Genomic DNA, 18,106 nt, shown 5'->3' with positions numbered 1-18,106 from the left:
TCAGCAACCATCACTCCTGTGTTCCGAGGGGCCAGCATCCCAGAGTCGCCTCTTCACTGTTGACGTTGAGACTGGTGTTTTGCGGGTACTATTTCATGAAGCTGCCAGTTGAGGGCTTGTGAGGCGTTTGTTTCTCAAACTAGACGCTCTAATGTACTTGTCCTCTTGCTCAGTTGTGCACTGGGTCCTCCCACTGCTCTTTCTATTCTGGCTAGAGACAGTTTGCGCTGTTCTGTGAAGGGAGTAGTACACAGTGTTGTATGGGATCTTCAGTTTCTTGGTAATTTCTCGCATGGAATAGCATTCATTTCTCAGAACAAGAATAGACTGACAAATTTCAGAATAATGTTCTTTGTTTCTGGCCATTTTGAGCCTGTAATGGAACCCACAAATGCTGATGCTCCAGATACTCAACTAGTCTAAAGAAGGAAAGTTTTATTGCTTCTTTAATCAGAACAACAGTTTTCAGCTGTGCTAACATAATTGCAAAAGGGTTTTCTAATGATCAATTAGCCTTTTAAAATGCTAAACTTGGATTAGCTAATACAACATGCCATTGGATCACAGGAGGTGATGGTTGCTGATAATGGGCCTCTCAATGCCTATGTAGATATTCCATAAAAAATCTGCCGTTTCCTGCTACAATAGTCATTTATAACGTTAACAATGTCTACACTGTATTTCTGATCAATTTGATGTTACTTTGATGGACAAAAAATGTCTTTCAACAACAAGGACATTTCTAAGTGACCCCAACATTTTGAACGGTAGGTTATATCATACACCTCTTTGAATAATCTAGTATTATAACATTTTCTGATAATTACTCATTTGTGAAATCGTACACACTACATGGCAAGCTCTGGTATATTGACTGCACTCAAGTATCAAAATCAAGTTAGAGTAGGTCCAAGAAGCAAGCTGTGTTCTATTTGGTGTCATATGAAAAGAAACACATTGAAAAAGTACTACATTTTCTTCAGAAAGATAAAAGTAATCTGTACTCTGACAAATGCACAAAGATTGACTCTTCTGTGTCTAAACTTCTAATTCCAACCAATTTACTAAAGATGATTATAAAATATGAAACAATGTCAACAAGTGGTTCAATGACCGAATAATTGACGAGTACACTTATCTTTTGAAGTCCCATCTGAAGGAACAATTTCTGTTAATGTCCCCTGCGTCTTTTGCGAGTCAGAAATGACAGAGTCTGTTTTGTGAAAGCAAACAAGTTATGCCAAATGTGCCTGGAACGGTGCACAATTTCTGGCGTTTTCTGCATGTGATAGTGCCTGTGAACTTAAAGTCACATTGGACAGTTATAGCCATAGATGTGCAACTTATAGTTAGTAGCAGTAATTGCATTACATTAAATCTAAAATGTATGGATTCCTTAAGCCAGTATGAAAAATAATTAAAGGATACACTACAGTATCTGGTAATGCATGGATTTGTGGTGGATTTGACACCTAACTATGCATTTTTTCATCGGTGCCCCCATTTTAGAAAACAGTCAGACGGTTGTAGTTGTGGTGTTTGTGTACTTATTCTCTAAAGCAGTGTTATTAGAGGGCAATGTGAATACGCTTTGTCACAATGGCATGCAAGAGTATGTTTTATATCAATTATCAGAGAGAATTATTATGTAATACATTTTAAACTCGACAGAAAATGCCTTTGCTGACCTTGATAGATAATCAACACCTCTATGTATTATGTATTATCTTACAATCTTGCCTCTGTTTTTTGTTTTGAAAACATGGTTAATAGGCCTTTAACATGTACTGGTAACCTTGACAGAAAAGCAACACATAGGGGGCTATAACTTGTAAATAATGTTCTCCAGTGTTGTTCTAAAAGCTTGATAAACTGTGTACTGTTAGCCTTGTAGTCTCTTGTAATACATTTTAAACTCTACAGAAAGTACCATTGCTGACCTTGATTGATAATCATGACAATATAGCTGGTAAATAATCTTGTTAATCTTAAATCCTAATACCCTGGTTAATATTAATTACATTTAACTTGTGAATAAATTCGTTTTCATTTTAATAAAAAAGTTTGGCTTTTGTGTTTATTTTTTTATTGTTGTTGAGTGTGTATTGATTTCAGGAACATGGATAGTACCAGGTAATTTAAAGCTGTGTTGATGGATGTGTACTACACACTCCCCCTCCAAAACTACACATATTTGGTGAGTAGAGACCCTACTGAGTATTTCCCACTCCACTTTAGCTGAGAGAAGTAAAAAAAGTTATCTCTACAAGCCAATAAGTATCCCATGTACAGTGTATTGCACTGCAGTGAAAGGAGTGGGTGGAGTATGGAGTCACTAGTACTCTGTATTAAACCCTTTTCCCAGCACAAGAGACCCATTGACTTTTTGCAGACTCTGAGTAATTCCCCCATAACATATATTTGTATTTTATTGCGAGTGTATTTCTTAAAGTATACATTTTACATATGAAAAAAAAGTATGCACTGACTACTGTACGTTGCAATGGATTGAACCTTTATATAACTAGGCAAGTCCGTTAAGAACAAATTCTTATTTACAATGACAGCCTACCCTGGCCAAACCCAGACGACACTGGGCCAATTGTGCGCCGCCCTATGGGACTCCCAATCACGGCCGGACGTGATACAGCCTAGATTCAAACCAGAGACTGTAGTGATGCCTTTTGCACTGAGATCCAGTGCCTTAGACCGCTGCGCCACTCGGGAGCACTTGGATAAGAGTGTCTGCTTAATGACTAACATGAAAATGCAGTATAACCCTCTGTTTTTGTAATATAGCCTACGCCCAATAGCTTTCAACATACCAGTATTTGTGTAAACATTCAAAATAAATGCTGTTATAAATAATACAAATATAAAATATGTGAAATTATCCATTTATGTGTTTACAATTCTGTGAAAAGCAGTTGTACTGCACTAGTAGTTAAAAAAATGTGATATTCCCAAAATGTAGCATGTCTTTGCAGGGGTACTCTTTTTTTCAATTTTTTATCCTCTATCATGCTGCCAGCATAATATACTGCTGCTAGGAGAACTGTAATACACTTCGGTGTTGTAGCTCTGCAGCCCAGAAAACATCCACGCATGATCATCCCTGGGCCTTTAGGGGCAGTAGCAGCACTACCTGAGCCTGTGCACAAGGCTATGCCCTACATTACGCTGCTCTCAAAGTCTTCCATGATTCTTGCTGCTTGAGTCTCACTGCTTTTTATTTAGAAAAGGAACAAAGTTCGACATTACCCGCTGGGGCTTACTATAATAAACATGTGTAAATGCACAGTTGTAGGCTAAACTATATTTTAATACTCAGAGGATAAAATCAACATACACAATCTCTTGGGAGATGAGACTTAATTGTATGCTATAGCGTTGGTCATCCTGTAAACCTACTATTTTAGAAGTTAAATGCAGTGTTCAGAACACCACCCACACACAGAGGTCCTCCTCCTCTCCTCTCCAAAACTTCCTGTGGTCAGTTGGCTAGGGAGATTATACACCCCTTCTTTCTCTGGATTAAAAAGCATTCATGAGTAAAGCCACATGAAAATGCACACACTTAGTAACTGTTCCGGGAAAATAGAGCACTAACATCCACAAATGCATCCCTAGTAGGCTACCTACAATATAGATTAGAGACATCATTCATTGGAACACCACCTACTCAGCATGTTTAAGGATGGAACAAAAATATTCAAGACTAAAAGCACATGAGATTGCACTCTTACTAACTGTTCTAGTATGATAGTTGCATGCATCCATCCTCAAATCGATCCCTTCCCTACCTACAGTACAGAGAGAAACATTCTTTAGCGCAACACCAGCAAATGTACATGAAATTGCACACTGCTCCAGTAAAATTGTTAATTGGGCTACATTCATCCACACATCCTTAGTCCTACCTACTGTAGGCACCTTTTTAGCACAGGAGAGGCAGGGAATGTAAATCTGTCCTATGTATGGCCCAGGGGCAATCATCACACTAATGCTATGCTTGATGTAGTTTCATTATCAGTGTAAAGGCTGCCTGCCTGTTTCCTGTGGCTGCCTGTTGCCTGGCTGCCTGCTTCCTGGCTGCCTGCTTCATGACTGCATTATACCTGCAACCTGGCTGCCTGTTACCTGGCTGCCTGCTTCCTGGCTGCCTGCTTCATGGCTGCATTATACCTGCAACCTGGCTGCCTGCTTCCTGGATGCCCGCTTCATGGCTGCATTATACCTGCAACCAGGCTGCCTGCTTCATGGCTGCATTATACCTGCAACCAGGCTACCTGCATGGCTGAAACTCTGCTGCATTATACCTGCAACCAGGCTGCCTGCTTCATGGCTGCATTATACCTGCAACCAGGCTACCTGCTTTATGGCTGCATTATACCTGCAACCAGGCTACCTGCTTTATGGCTGCATTATACCTGCTTCATGGCTGCATTATATCTGCAACCTGGCTGCCTGTTACCTGGCTGCCTGCTTCCTGGCTTCCTGCTACATGGCTTCTTGCTACCTGCTACCTGATTCCTGGCTGTCTGCTTCCTGGTTTCCTGCTACATGGCTTCTTGCTACCTGCTACCTGATTCCTGGCTGTCTGCTAACTGGCTGCTACTGCCTGGAGTGGAAGGGTGATCTGTGGAGCTCCACAGAGAAGAGTCCCACGAGTCAAGAGATGTGTTCCAAATGGCACGCTATTCCCGATGTAGTGCACTACTTTTGAGCAGAGCCCTGTGGGCCCTATATAGTGAATAGAATGACACTTGGGACAGAACCAAGGGGGTATGAGGGACTGAAATTCTTCAGACGCATAAGCTATCAATATTTGGAAGTAGCACTACTATCTCTGAGCCTCTCTATGAACCCCCTTCTGAATAAGTTCATTACCAATTTACAGCTGCTCTCCGATTCACTATATATCCACTCAGGTTATATATCATATAACTATTGCATATAGGTTATCACATATATCCTTTAGGACACACTGTAAATACTTACATATTCTGAAGGGTTAAGAGACTGTTCTGTTTCTCTGAGTTGAGCAGTCTCATCCCAGTGCAACTGGTAATGGAAAAGCTTGTCTCTACCTCAATTGGTATTTCCACCATTCCTCGACTCCCATCTCCTTGCTCCCTTCAAAACCTTACTGGAGGAGAAGGTCTAAGGTCTCTCCCATCAGACCATCTTATCCAATGCATTCTGAGGCAGCGAGGAGGATGAATGCAAGGAAATCGAGGAAAGATTAACTGAGAAAGTGCCAAGGACTCCTTCTAGATAACCCATTGAGAATCTACCAGGCATTATATTCCTCCTTTCATTGTTCTCTAAGAATTCTCAACCATTTGTATGACAGTTGAAATGAACCAGTACTGTTCTCTTGGAATCCAATATTTGAAAAGGAAAACACTGAGCAGGAAAAAAAAAATTAAAAAAAATGAAATATCACATTTACTTAAGTATACAGACCCTTAACTCAGTACTTTGTTGAAGCATCTTTGGCAGCGATTACAGCTTTGAGTATTTTTGGGTATGACGCTACAAGCGTGCCACACCTGTATTTGGGGAGTTTCTCCCATTATTCTCTGCAGGTTGGATGGGGAGCACCACAGCTATTTTCAGGTCTCTCCAGAGACGTTTGATCGCATTCAAGTCTGGGCTATGGCTGGGCCACTCAAGGACATGTCCCAAACCCATTCCTACCTTGTCCTGGCTGTGTGCTTAGGGTCGTTGTCCTGTTGGAAGGTGAACCTTCGCCCTAGTCTGAGGTCCTGAGTGGTCTGGAGCAGGTTTCATCAAGGAGCTCTCTCTACTTTGCTCCGTTCATCTTTCCCTCGATCCTGACTAGTCTACCAATCCCTGCCACTAAACAAATAGATGGTGCCAGGTTTCCTCCAGACAAACACTTGGCATTCAGGCCAAAGAGTTCAATCTTGATTTCATCAGACCAGAGAATCTTGTTTCTCATGGTCTGAGAGTCCTTAAGGTACCTTTTGGCAAACTCAAAGCGGGCTGTCATGAGCCTTTTACTGAGGAGTGGCTTCCGTCGGCCTGATTGGTGAAGTTCTGCAGAGATAGTTGTCCTTCTGGAAGGTTCTCCCATCTCCACAGAGGAACTCTGGAGCTCTGTCAGAATGACCATTGGGTTCTTGGTCACCTCCCTGACCAAGGCCCTTCTCCCCCGATTGCACAGATTGGCCGGGCTGCCAGCTATAGGAAGAATCTTGGTGGTTCCAAACTTGGAGGCCACTGTGTTCTTGGGGACCTTTAATGCTGCAGACATTTTTTGGTACCCTTCCCCAGATATGTGCTTTAACACAATCCTGCCTCGGCGCTCTAAGGACAGTTCCTTCAACCTCATGGCTTGGTTTTTGCTCTGACATGCACTGTTTACTGTGCCTTTCCAAGTCATGTCCAATCAATTGAATTTACCACAGGTGGACTCCAATCAAGTTGTAGAAACATCAAGGATGATCAAAAGAAAAAGAATGCACCTGAGCTCAATTTCAAATCTCATAACAAAGGCTCTTAATACTTATGTAAATAAGGTGTTTTTTATTTTTAATACATTTGCAAAAAATATAAAAATCACTTTTCGCTTTTGTCATTATGGGGTGTTGTGTAGATTGATGAGTAACATTTTTTATTTAATCCATTTTAGAATAAGGCTGTAACGTAACAAAATGTGGAAAAAGTCAAGGGGTCTGAATACTTTCCGAATGCTCTGTATGCTGATTTTATTATTTCGATTGTGCTTCAAATTTTCAGTGGCATCATAAAGCAAAGCTTGAATCAGCTCCCCTACTCCCCTTCCCCACCACACTAGGGCATGATTCTGACAGACATCAGGGGCGTATTCATTACGGAAACCGTTACCTTTTATGAACCAAATGGAAGCAAACTGAGCAAAACCAGAACTGCCATTGGACAAATTCAGTTCTGTCCCGCCCGCTTCATTTGCTTCTTTTTTTTTTACCCCTTTTCTACCCAATTTCATGGTATCCAACTGGTAGTTACAGTCTTGTCCCATTGCTTCAACTCCCATACGGGAGAGGAGAAGGTCGAGAGCCGTCCGTCCTCCGAAACACAACCTAGCCAAGCCACACTGCTTCTTGACACAATGCCTGCTTAACCCGGAAGCCAACCGCACCAATGTGTCGGAGGAAACACTATGCACCTGGCGACCGTGTCAGCGTGCATTGTGCCCGGCCCATCACAGGAGTCGCTAGTGCGCGATGGGACAAGAACATCCCTACCGGCTAAAACCTCCCCTAACCCGGACGACCCTGGGCCAATTGTGTGGCGCCCCATGGTTCTCCCGGTCACAACCGGCAGCGACAGAGCCTGGACTCTAACCAGGATCTCTAGTGGCACAGCTCCTTAGAACACGTCGCCACTCGGGAGGCCGGCTTCCATTTACTAAACGTTTTGGAACAGAACCGGCGTAATGAATACACCGCGATTTGCCAGAGTTCCCAGCCTGGTCTCCTAGACTAGATGTGACACAATAAACATAAAATTGGGACACTCAAAACTAGTGTCATATGTCATGTTTGGTGTGGTTACATAAGACAGGTGTACTTTAAGCAAAAATGAAAGTAGGGTGGTTGGTCGAGGTGGATGGGTAGGTGTATAACGGGAACTTCTAGTAACCGAAAGTTTGCATGTTCAAAACTCATCACAAACAATTTTAGCGAATTTGCAACAGCTTACTACTTTCTAAGCTACTTTGCAACTACTTAGCATGTTACCTAACCCTTCCCATAACCCCTAACCTAGCTAACGTTATCAATAACAAATTGGAATTTGTAACAATTCATACGTTTTTCTAAATTCATAACATATCATACAAAATGGATGGACATCCACAAATAAATACATACTATACGAAATGTAACATACTATTTGGAGTGTCCCCGATTTACATTTACTATGTTACGTCTTCCATCCCAATATTGACCCAGTTTTCCTGGAACCCTGTGTAATGCATTTTGGTATGTATGCCCTTGGGGAAAATGTTGAAGGTCAAATAAGGTAGGATCCATCTGGAGATCACAATGTGAAGATCTATGTAAATTATGTAAGCAGCATGTATTCATACTGTATGCATGTTGTATGTACTGAAACTGTGATGACAGGTTATTGAATGCATTCTTACAAGTGTTTAACATAAACAATGTTGGAATTGCTCAGAACTGATCCTTTGTGGGTTGATGTGTGTTAGCAATCACCTGCTGGGTGTCCAAAAATGGTGGCGATTCAACAATTTAATGAACTGAAGTTGGCGGCCGATGTTCTGTAGTCAGAGGCAATAAGATTAGGGTTAGACAGCACCCGCTGCTTTTAAGTACACTCTGCCATCCGTTGCTCTGGTGTATAATATATACTGCTCCAAAAAATAAAGGGAACACTTAAACAACACAATGTAACTCCAAGTCAATCACACTTCTGTGAAATCAAACTGTCCACTTAGGAAGCAACACTGATTGACAATACATTTCACATGCTGTTGTGCAAATGGAATAGACAACAGGCGGAAATTATAGGCAATTAGCAAGACACCCCCAATAAAGGAGTGGTACTGCAGGTGGTGAGCACAGACCACTTCTCAGTTCCTATGCTTCCTGGCTGATGTTTTGGTCACTTTTGAATGCAGGCGGTGCTTTCACTCTAGTGGAAGCATGAGACAGAGTCTACAACCCACACAAGTGGCTCAGGTAGTGCAGCTCATCCAGGATGGCACATCAATGCGAGCTGTGGCAAGAAGGTTTGCTGTGTCTGTCAGCGTAGTGTCCAGGGCATGGGGGCTCTACCAGGAGACAAGCCAGTACATCAGGAGACGTGGAGAAGGCCGTAGGAGGGCAACAACCCAGCAGCAGGACTGCTACCTCCGCCTTTGTGCAAGGAGGAGCAGGAGGAGCACTGCCAGAGCCCTGCAAAATGACCTCCAGCAGGCCACAAATGTGCATGTGTCTGCTCAAACGGTCAGAAACAGACTCCATGAGGGTGGTATGAGGGCCCGACGTCCACAGGTGGGGGTTGTGCTTACAGCCCAACACCGTGCAGGACGTTTGGCATTTGCCAGAGAACACCAAGATTGGCAAATTCGCCACTGGCGCCCTGTGCTCTTCACAGATGAAAGCAGGTTCACACTGAGCACGTGACAGACGTGACAGAGTCTGGAGACGCCGTGGAGAACTTTCTGCTGCGTGCAACATCATCCAGCATGACCGGTTTGGCGGTGGGTCAGTCATGGTGTGGGGTGGCATTTCTTTGGGGGGCCGCACAGCCCTCCATGTGCTCGCCAGAGGTAGCCTGACTGCCATTAGGTACCGAGATGAGATCCTCTGACCCCTTGTGAGACCATATGCTGGTGCGGTTGGCCCTGGGTTCCTCCTAATGCAAGACAATGCTAGACCTCATGTGGCTGGAGTGTGTCAGCAGTTCCTGCAAGAGGAAGGCATTGATGCTATGGACTGGCCCGCCCGTTCTCCAGACCTGAATCCAATTGAGCACATCTGGGACATCATGTCTCGCTCCATCCACCAATGCCACGCTGCACCACAGACTGTCCAGGAGTTGGCGGATGCTTTAGTCCAGGTCTGGGAGGAGATCCCTCAGGACACCATCCGCCACCTCATCAGGAGCATGCCCAGGCGTTGTAGGGAGGTCATACAGGCACGTGGAAGCCACACACACTACTGAGCCTCATTTTGACTTATTTTAAGGACATTACATCAAAGTTGGATCAGCCTGTAGTGTGGTTTTCCACTTTAATTTTGAGTGTGACTCCAAATCCAGACCTCCATGGGTTGATAAATTGGATTTCAATTGATTATTTTTGTGTGATTTTGTTGTCAGCACATTCAACTATGTAAAGACAAAAGTATTTAATAAGATTATTTCATTCATTCAGATCTAGGATGTTATTTTAGTGTTCCCTTTACTTTTTTTGAGCAGTATATATACATATCTATCTAATATCTATATAATATTCAGTAATAAATCAAGTACAATTGAACAGTTGAAGGATTTTTTTATGTTTTGTCTTATTTTTTATCAACACAAAAATAGGTTGCCACTAATACAAAATAGGTTGATGCATCAAATACAAACTCACAAGCTTTCTTGACTTTACCAGTCTTACATTGTTTCTTTCACTGGGTGTTATCAATCATAGAAACACTACTTTTGCAAGCAGATCTCTGTACTGTTATTGTTCCTATACAACCGCTGAACCATTCCTAACAAAGATTTCATTGGGCAATATAAAATTGTAAAGGTTATGCATAAGATGCATACATTGAGAGAGACAGACAATGACAGAGAATGAGATGGTTGAGTTCAAGCTGGCACATGAACAGCATTACTATCATAACTACTATGGCTCTGTTTCAATGTCTGCAGTAGCACACAACTTCAAATTATGCAAGTATGGACATTGGAAAGTAAGCCTACTACTTTTCTCATTGGTCCGGCTATCTCCGTCTGCGCGGGGAGCTATTCCTGCTCCGTTCCTCGTTTCGCCTGGGTTCTCTGTATCTGTCAGAGTGATGGCGGTTCTCCCTGTTCTCCTTGTCTGCCCGCTCTGCCCTCTCCGCCTGCCGCTCCACCCCGTTCCTGTTCGAGTCCCTGGAGGAATCCATGTCCTTCTCCTTGCGGCTGCTCCTCTCCCGTGACTTTGACCTCTCTTTTTCTCTGTCCCTGCCTCTACTGCTCACTGGTTCCTTCTCTTTCTCAGTGCTACGGTGTCTGACTCGGTCACGGTCGGCCTGGGGGGCTTGGTGTTTCCCATCGTTTCCCCCCCCATCGTCCTTGTTGTGCCTGCGGGCCTCTGGCTGTCTGTCCCCGTCCTCATAGTCTCTGTCTCTGCCAGCCCTGCCACGAGGCAGCTCCTTGTCTTTGTGCCCTCCACGGTCAGCACGGTCGGGTCTCTCGTGCGTGGGTGGCGGAGCGTCTTCTACTCGACCCCGGTGGCGAGAGGCTTTGTGGCGGACCTCAGGCCCGGGTCTCCCCCCACTGCGCTCCGCCTCCTCTTCATCGCTACTGCTGTCATCACGGCGACGGTTCTCGTGTCTCAGACTCCTATTGGGCCGTTCCTCCAGAGGTGACTTCTGAAGGGAGATCTTTTTGGAAGAAGCCTTGTCCTTGGTCTTCTTATCTTTCTTCTTGTCTTTGTCGCTCTTCTTTTTGTTCTGGCCCTTGCTCTTTTTACGCCTAGAATCGGAATCTGCAAAACAGTACATTTGTCTTAGAAACTAAATATATCCAGACTTTGAATCAAAATCTATTAAACATGAGTAAAGAGCCTTAATACATCCAGAAGCATGCACACAGTTTGCCAGCCCATAGAGGGGCACATTCTCTATGCTGTGTATAAAAAATTAAAATAAATTGACAGTCAGTTTTGCCATTCCATACGAGTGGTCTGAGCTATGCCATGTGATGGGAGGTTGAGGGGGGCTTATGTGTGTCCTAAATGGCACCCTATTTCCTATATAGTGCACTACTTCTGACCAGAGCCTTCTACGGAATAGGGTGCCATTTGGGATGCAAGCCTGTGTGCAGATGATGTGTGGTGATGACAGACTGTGCTTTTGGCCAGTGCCTGGAGTGCTCTACTCTGCCATGTTAACATGTCACTCTGCCCTACAGAGAGCAGGCCAGGGGCACCCAACACCATACTAGTCAAACAGTCACTAGACCGCCAGAGTACAAAACTGACTGCAGGCGTTTGTTTGTTTGTGTTTGTGTTTGTGTTTGTGTGTGTGTGTGTGTGTGGACCACTGCCGGACTGTCTTTGCGTGCATGTTTTGCATAGAGATTTGTATACATATACACACAGGCTGAATGGTAAATAGCCACATCAACATCACAGCCGAGAAACACCTCTAGGACCTCACACAGGCTTGATGTTCAGGACAATTTACTGAGAAACAACTAAAGCTCAGAGGTATTGGACATTTCAGTGAACAGAGGTCATTTTGTCACTATTGATTTGAAAGCAGTGATTATGTAGAGGACATCTGTTTCACCAGGACAATCGCTGCTCTCTTGTTAAATTGGATATTTAAAATTTAGCCCTGAAATATAAATGCTTTCTTAAATTGAAAAAGTGAATACAGACTGGTCCTTGGTTGGCAGTATTTGCATTTCATCAGCATGGGACTGACACAAAAAGCCATCTTAATGTCCCTGATGCCACGATTCACACTATGTAGCCTAAACACTCCCATAAGTTGCTTTGGATAAAAACCAACACTAAATGGCAAATATTATTACCATATAATGTGACATGGGGGACAGGCCTTTTCTAGGGAAATAGTGATGTGATTCAAAACAGACAAGTTTCATGTCAATAGAGCTGGCCAATTAAAATAATTATCATGCTGAGTTAGAGGGCTAAGTACAACACTGACATTCCTCAAGGTGAGGCATGCAATGATGCAGGCTGACACACACACACACACACACACACACACACACACACACACACACACACACACACACACACACACACACACACACACACACACACACACACACACACACACACACACAAAGCAGGCTTGGCCACCTTCACAGCAGGGACAAGGAAAGAAGGGTACAACCATAGGAACATAATTACTAATTGAACAGGCCCCACCACCTCCCCGGACACAACACAGGCATTAGAATTAGGTTGAGGTGAAGGGCAGACAGTTAATAAAGGACTAGTACTTTTAATTTGTCTAAGAAAATATTCAGACTGCTGGTTAAAAGAGAGCTGGGTTGTAAGTTGATTGCAATGATGTCCTCTCAACTACCTAAGTCTAAGTGTATCAATTAAAAAAAGCATAGTGAGGGTGGCCTGGTCCCAGATTGTTTAAAGTGCTGTTTGTGCCGCCAATGACCAAAGTAGAAATAACAAACAGATCTGGGACCAGGCTATTGTAAGGGACTATCAGGGTGGTAAAGCTACTCTGTACCTGAGCTGTTGCTGGACGAGTCGGAGTCAGTGGAGGAGTCAGAGCTGTCACTGTCGCTGCTGTCACTGTCTGAGGAGGACGAGTCAGAGGAGGAAGAGGACGAGTCGGAGTCTGACGACTCCACGTCCTGGTTCTGGGTCATGATTATCTTGGGGGCGTTCTTCAGATGCTCACGGAGCTCATCCCTATGGGAGGGAGGGAGAGTGGGTAGAGCGAGGGAGAAGGAGAGAGAATGAGAGAAAGAGAAGGGGAAAGAGAGCAAGAGAGAGAGATCGAGAAAGAATAAATTATGACACATAGCCTCGTTATTGTGTTACTTTTATTATTACTTTTTATTTTAGCTTACTTGGTAAATATTTTCTTCTTCTTGAACGGCACTGTTGGTTAAGGGCTTGTAAGTAAGCATTTCACGTCTATACTTGTTGTATTCGGCATATGTGACAAATAAAGTTTGATTTGGCAGGAGATCACAGCAGGATGGTGACGCAATACCCCAACCTGTTATATTACAATGTGTTCCTGTGTGGCTCAGCAGGTAAAGGCAGCAGCAATGTGAAGGTTGTGTGTTAACAAATCACAAACACAAAACGTATATGCAATCTCATTGTGCTGTTGCGTTGAATGAAAGCGGCACGTATTATGATTATATTATTAGAATGGAGACACTTACGTAAGTCCACCCAGGCCAATGGAGGTGAAGAAATTTATGGCGAATCGGGTGTTCCTGGGGTTGTCACGAGGGAAGAGACCCTCGAAGAAGGGCTGCAACGTCCTGGAAGATACAAAAAAGATCGGATGAGACAATCCCATCCATCAAAAAGTGACAACTAAATGTATTTATATTCAACTTAATTTATCCCCTCAGAGAATAACAGAGCCAGATTACAAGTATCAACATTCTCAAGTGACATATTAGTTGACAGTGGAGGGGGAAAAGACTAGATTGACGTACATATCCTTGAGTCGTTCATTGAGCCTGGGCAGACCCATGTAGGCACAGAGCTCCTGGAACAAGATCTTGACGAAGATTCGACTGGACGACGTGGTGGTGTCCTCACTGACTTTAATACATTCCAGCACCTGAGAGAGAAACACACAGACACGCAGTGTAACTAGATTAGTAGCTGTTGAAGGGAACTCAAATCAACTACGTTGCCTTAATGCCCAGCATCAGATGAATAGATCAATAAGATTTAAAGCCATATTGATGCTGTAATACATTCTGATATGAAAGAGAGGATGCATTATGTCACGAACCCATGTGCGTGGTAACGGCAGAGTAAGCACAAGGTTTTAGGTTAGAGATGTTGAGTTACTAGGGCCAAAATGGCACCCTAATCCCCATGTAGTGCATGGGGATTAGGGTGCCGTTTGAGACGCAACCCTAGAGAGCTACAATACATACACTCCACGGGACAGAGTCAGTGTACAGGAGATGAGCAAACATCCTGGCAACGTTTCTCAGTTTATTGGTCTCTAGGCGATGGATGGTTTCATACTGCTCCATGAAGATGGCCTCAAAACTCTCCATATAGTCCTTCTTCAGCAGACAAAACCTCTGAGAAATTAACAGAGTTCACCAATGTTAGTTGAGAGTAGAATATAGTTGGTCTTAACGCAGTGCTCTTGAATGCGAGACAAATTCCTGTAAAAAGCCAAATGAACTGCAGTAAACTACAAGGCTTATCAACAAATGTAATTTCAAGGGTGATGAAATTCCAACTTTCAGCATGCAACATAACAGACTAAGTTAATGAAAATTGTCTCAGGGATAACGGAAAATGATGAAATATATATTTTGGTTATATTTAAATTAAAGAATATAAAAACATATATTATTTGGTCTTCTTACCCCTGCTAGAAGACCAAAAAACTTCTCGTAGGTCCTCTGTTGGGCACAGCAGTCTAGAATCATGTTGCACAGCTCTTTCTGTTGGGAGAAGGCAGACACAAAAATAGCTTTAATCACTGGAACATGGACACAGAGGGGATGCTGAGACTTGGCCAAGCCAGGAAGGACTGCACCTATGGGGGATATAAAAAGACCCATCTGTTACATCGTCCTGCAGCCAGCGAGAAGCCGGTCCTAAATGGGACCCTATTCTCTACAAAGTATACTACTTTGACGTGGCCCAGGTGAAAAGTAGTGCACGACATAGGGAACAGGGTGCCATTTTGGACATAACCATTCTGTGTCCTCTCATCCTCCAACCAATATCCCAGCCAAGCAGATTATTGATTTCATAAGACTATATTTTCATTGAGGAGGCCAGCCTTGGGCAACCATGGGCTGTGGTGTGATCAATCTTCAAATGAACGTCCTGGACAGGCCATGACCTGGCAGGGGCTGGCACCAAATTACACAGGTGGTGAGGAGAGATAGGAGAATCATGTTTGTGATATGGAGGGAGGAAAAATCGATACAAATTGGACTATTTGCTCATCATGTAAAATCTGAATGATTCCTTGGAATCATACCAAAGAACGCCGAAGTCATGTCAGAAAATGTTTTTCCGGGGTGTGATGTAATATGGAAGACCCGGCAAGCCAGCATATTTCTTATAATGTAAATTCCAACAGATATAACTTCCATGTATAACTTCAAATTAAAGCAAATCGTTTGCACTCATGACTGCTGGTTTCAATAAAATGTTCAGGTAAGTTACAAGCAAATACTTTATGAATTTATTGTTACAAATCAATTTGCAAGGTTGCTAGCCAACTAGCCTGCTAACATTAGCCCTACCAGCCTGCTAATGTTACGTTAGCACCGAGTCAGCCAGTTGCTATCAACGCCTATCTTACAGCTACATCAAATTAAATCAAAGTTTTGGAAATATATAACACAATCTAACCAGTTATCAAAGAATGTTAGGTATATGCAGTTATCTTAGCCAGCAAGTTAGCCAGCCAGCTCACATTAGCTCTTTAGCCAACTAGCTATTAGCCTAGCCAACCACCACGGTGTAGGTCGGCAAGCTAAAGCCCAACTACTGGAGACCAGCTAGAATACAACTAACACAACACAACTAAAACATAACCGCAGATTAAAAGAAAAGAGAGCAGAGACTTACAGACGGATGGCTGGGGCCCAGCCAAAGGTAACACGCTTTTAAATTAGTCCAGGCTGAGTTAGCTTTCAAAGCGAGGGGGAGGCGGGCGCTTCACCTGGCTGAAATCCAAATTGGATAGATTACAGATGTCAGTCTGCTAGCGAGGTAGCACTAAGCCAAGGTAGAAAAAGTTACAAAACTCCCCAAAAGCACCAGTCTGCCGTACTGACGAGTTCCCACTAGAGAACACAGAACACAAAATCTGTGAATAGCATGAGGCGTGGCTATCGTAAACCAGCTTGAGCTAGCTACCGAGCTAGCAAACAAATTGGTAGCCAGAGTAGAGTAGATCCTTCATGACGCTGACAAATAGTGCATTGTGGGGAGTTTAGAAGTATTCCGGAATTAAGTTAATAAATATGTAATAACCTTGAAACATAACTATATTGTACTTATAGGTAACCAGATTGAGACTACAACTAAATATTTGACTACACTGAGTTACATTGGTGAGGAAAAACTCATGCTTCCTTGCATTTAACTTATCATGTGGGCTAAAACCTGAATGATTCATGTGTGAACACATTTAAATTCATTGAGAAAGTAAAGGTGTGAGCGAAAGTTCTCAGCATGTAGCCTTGCTAGCTGACAGACTGAACAACTCATTTAACATCTCAGCACAGTTATCAAAATAATGATGGTTATGACTGAGGCTAGAAGCTGTATGGTTTGTTATTGAGAGGCACGTCTGTCTGGTAACTGTCTCTCTGCCACAGACGAAAAAGCCCTGGCAGCAGACAGCAGCAGGAGGCTGTGTTATGTTGTGTGATACTGAGATTGGAAAGTGTGATGTTCACACAGTGTGCCTGATTCTCTGCCTGGCATGGCAACACGATGGGAATGCAATGAGACTCTGTTGTCTGTCCCCCATCTCATCTCAGAACCCTCTCCATCCTGAGAACACTCAGGGTACCTCCCAAATGGCACCCTATTCCCTAATAGTGCACAACTTTTGACCAGAGACAAAAGTAGTGCTCTCTATAAGGACTAGGGTGCCATTTGGGATATATCCTCATTCTCAACCACATCCACTACATTACCAAAAGCATGTACCCCATGCTCGTCGAACATCCCATTCCAAAATCCTAGGCATGAATATGGAGTTGGTCGCCCCATTGCTGCTATAACAGTCTCCACTCGTCTGGGAAAGCTTTCCACTAGATGTTGGAACAATGCTGCAGGGACTTGCTGCCATTCAGTCACAAGAGCATAAGTGAGGTCGGGCACTGATGCTGGGCGATTAGGCCTGGCTCGCAGTCGGCGTTCCAATTAATCCCAAAGGTGTTTGATGGGGTTGAGGTCAGGGCTCTGTGCAGGCCAGTCAAGTTGTTCCACACCAATCTCGACAAACCATTTCTATATGGACCTTGTTTGTGCACGGGTCATTGTCATTGTATGCGTCTTGCGGTTATCATTTCAACAGGAAAGGGCTTTTCCCAAACTGTTGCCACAAACTTGGAAGCACAGAATCGTCTAGAATGTCATTTTATGCTGTAACGTTAAGATATCCTAACGAAGATTTTCTAACTAAAAGGGCCTAGCCCAAACTGTGACATTTGGCACTATGCAGTCGGGCAGGTAGCGTTCTCCTGGCATCCGCCAAACCCAGATGGTGGAGTGTGATTCATGACTCCAGAAAACAGTTTCCACTGCTAGGCTTGTGTGCAGCTGCTCAGCCATGGAAACCCATTTCATGAAGCTCCTGACGAACAGTTATTGGGCTGACATTGCTTCCAGAGGCAGTTTGGAACTCGGTAGTGAGTGTTGCAACCCGAGGACAGACAATTCTTACGCGCTACATGCTTTAGCGGTCCTGTTCTGTGAGCTTGTGTGGCCTACCACTTTGCGGCTGAACCGTTGTTGCTCCTAGACGATTCCACTTCACAATAACCGCACTTGACGGGGCAGCTCTGGCAGTGCAGAAATTTGACTTACTGACTTGTTGGAAAGGTGGCAATCTATGACGGTGCCACGTTGAAAGTCACTGAGGTCTTCAGTAATGCTATTCTAGTGCCAGTGTTTGTC

At 43.6% G+C, this 18,106-nt stretch overlaps 1 protein-coding gene across 1 annotated transcript in view; it reads right to left on the bottom strand.

Moving 5' to 3' along the window:
• Positions 1–10,019: 10,019 nt before the first annotated feature.
• LOC106582271 (pre-mRNA-splicing factor CWC22 homolog) overlaps positions 10,020–18,106 on the bottom strand; it is a 64,835-nt gene continuing 56,748 nt past the window's right edge. The window contains exons 16-21 of the mRNA XM_014165172.2: positions 14,821–14,898; positions 14,374–14,526; positions 13,921–14,048; positions 13,639–13,740; positions 12,969–13,153; positions 10,020–11,230 (exon numbers count right to left, since the gene is read on the bottom strand). Coding sequence (XP_014020647.2) covers positions 10,479–11,230; positions 12,969–13,153; positions 13,639–13,740; positions 13,921–14,048; positions 14,374–14,526; positions 14,821–14,898 — 1,398 coding nt within the window. The 3' untranslated portion in view covers positions 10,020–10,478. The remainder of the gene's footprint in view (positions 11,231–12,968; positions 13,154–13,638; positions 13,741–13,920; positions 14,049–14,373; positions 14,527–14,820; positions 14,899–18,106) is intronic.

Source organism: Salmo salar, chromosome ssa21 (assembly GCF_905237065.1).
Source record: "Salmo salar chromosome ssa21, Ssal_v3.1, whole genome shotgun sequence".
NCBI lineage: Eukaryota > Metazoa > Chordata > Actinopteri > Salmoniformes > Salmonidae > Salmo > Salmo salar.
Note: the sequence above shows the minus strand (reverse complement) of the source record. Positions and strands in the feature narration are given on the sequence as shown.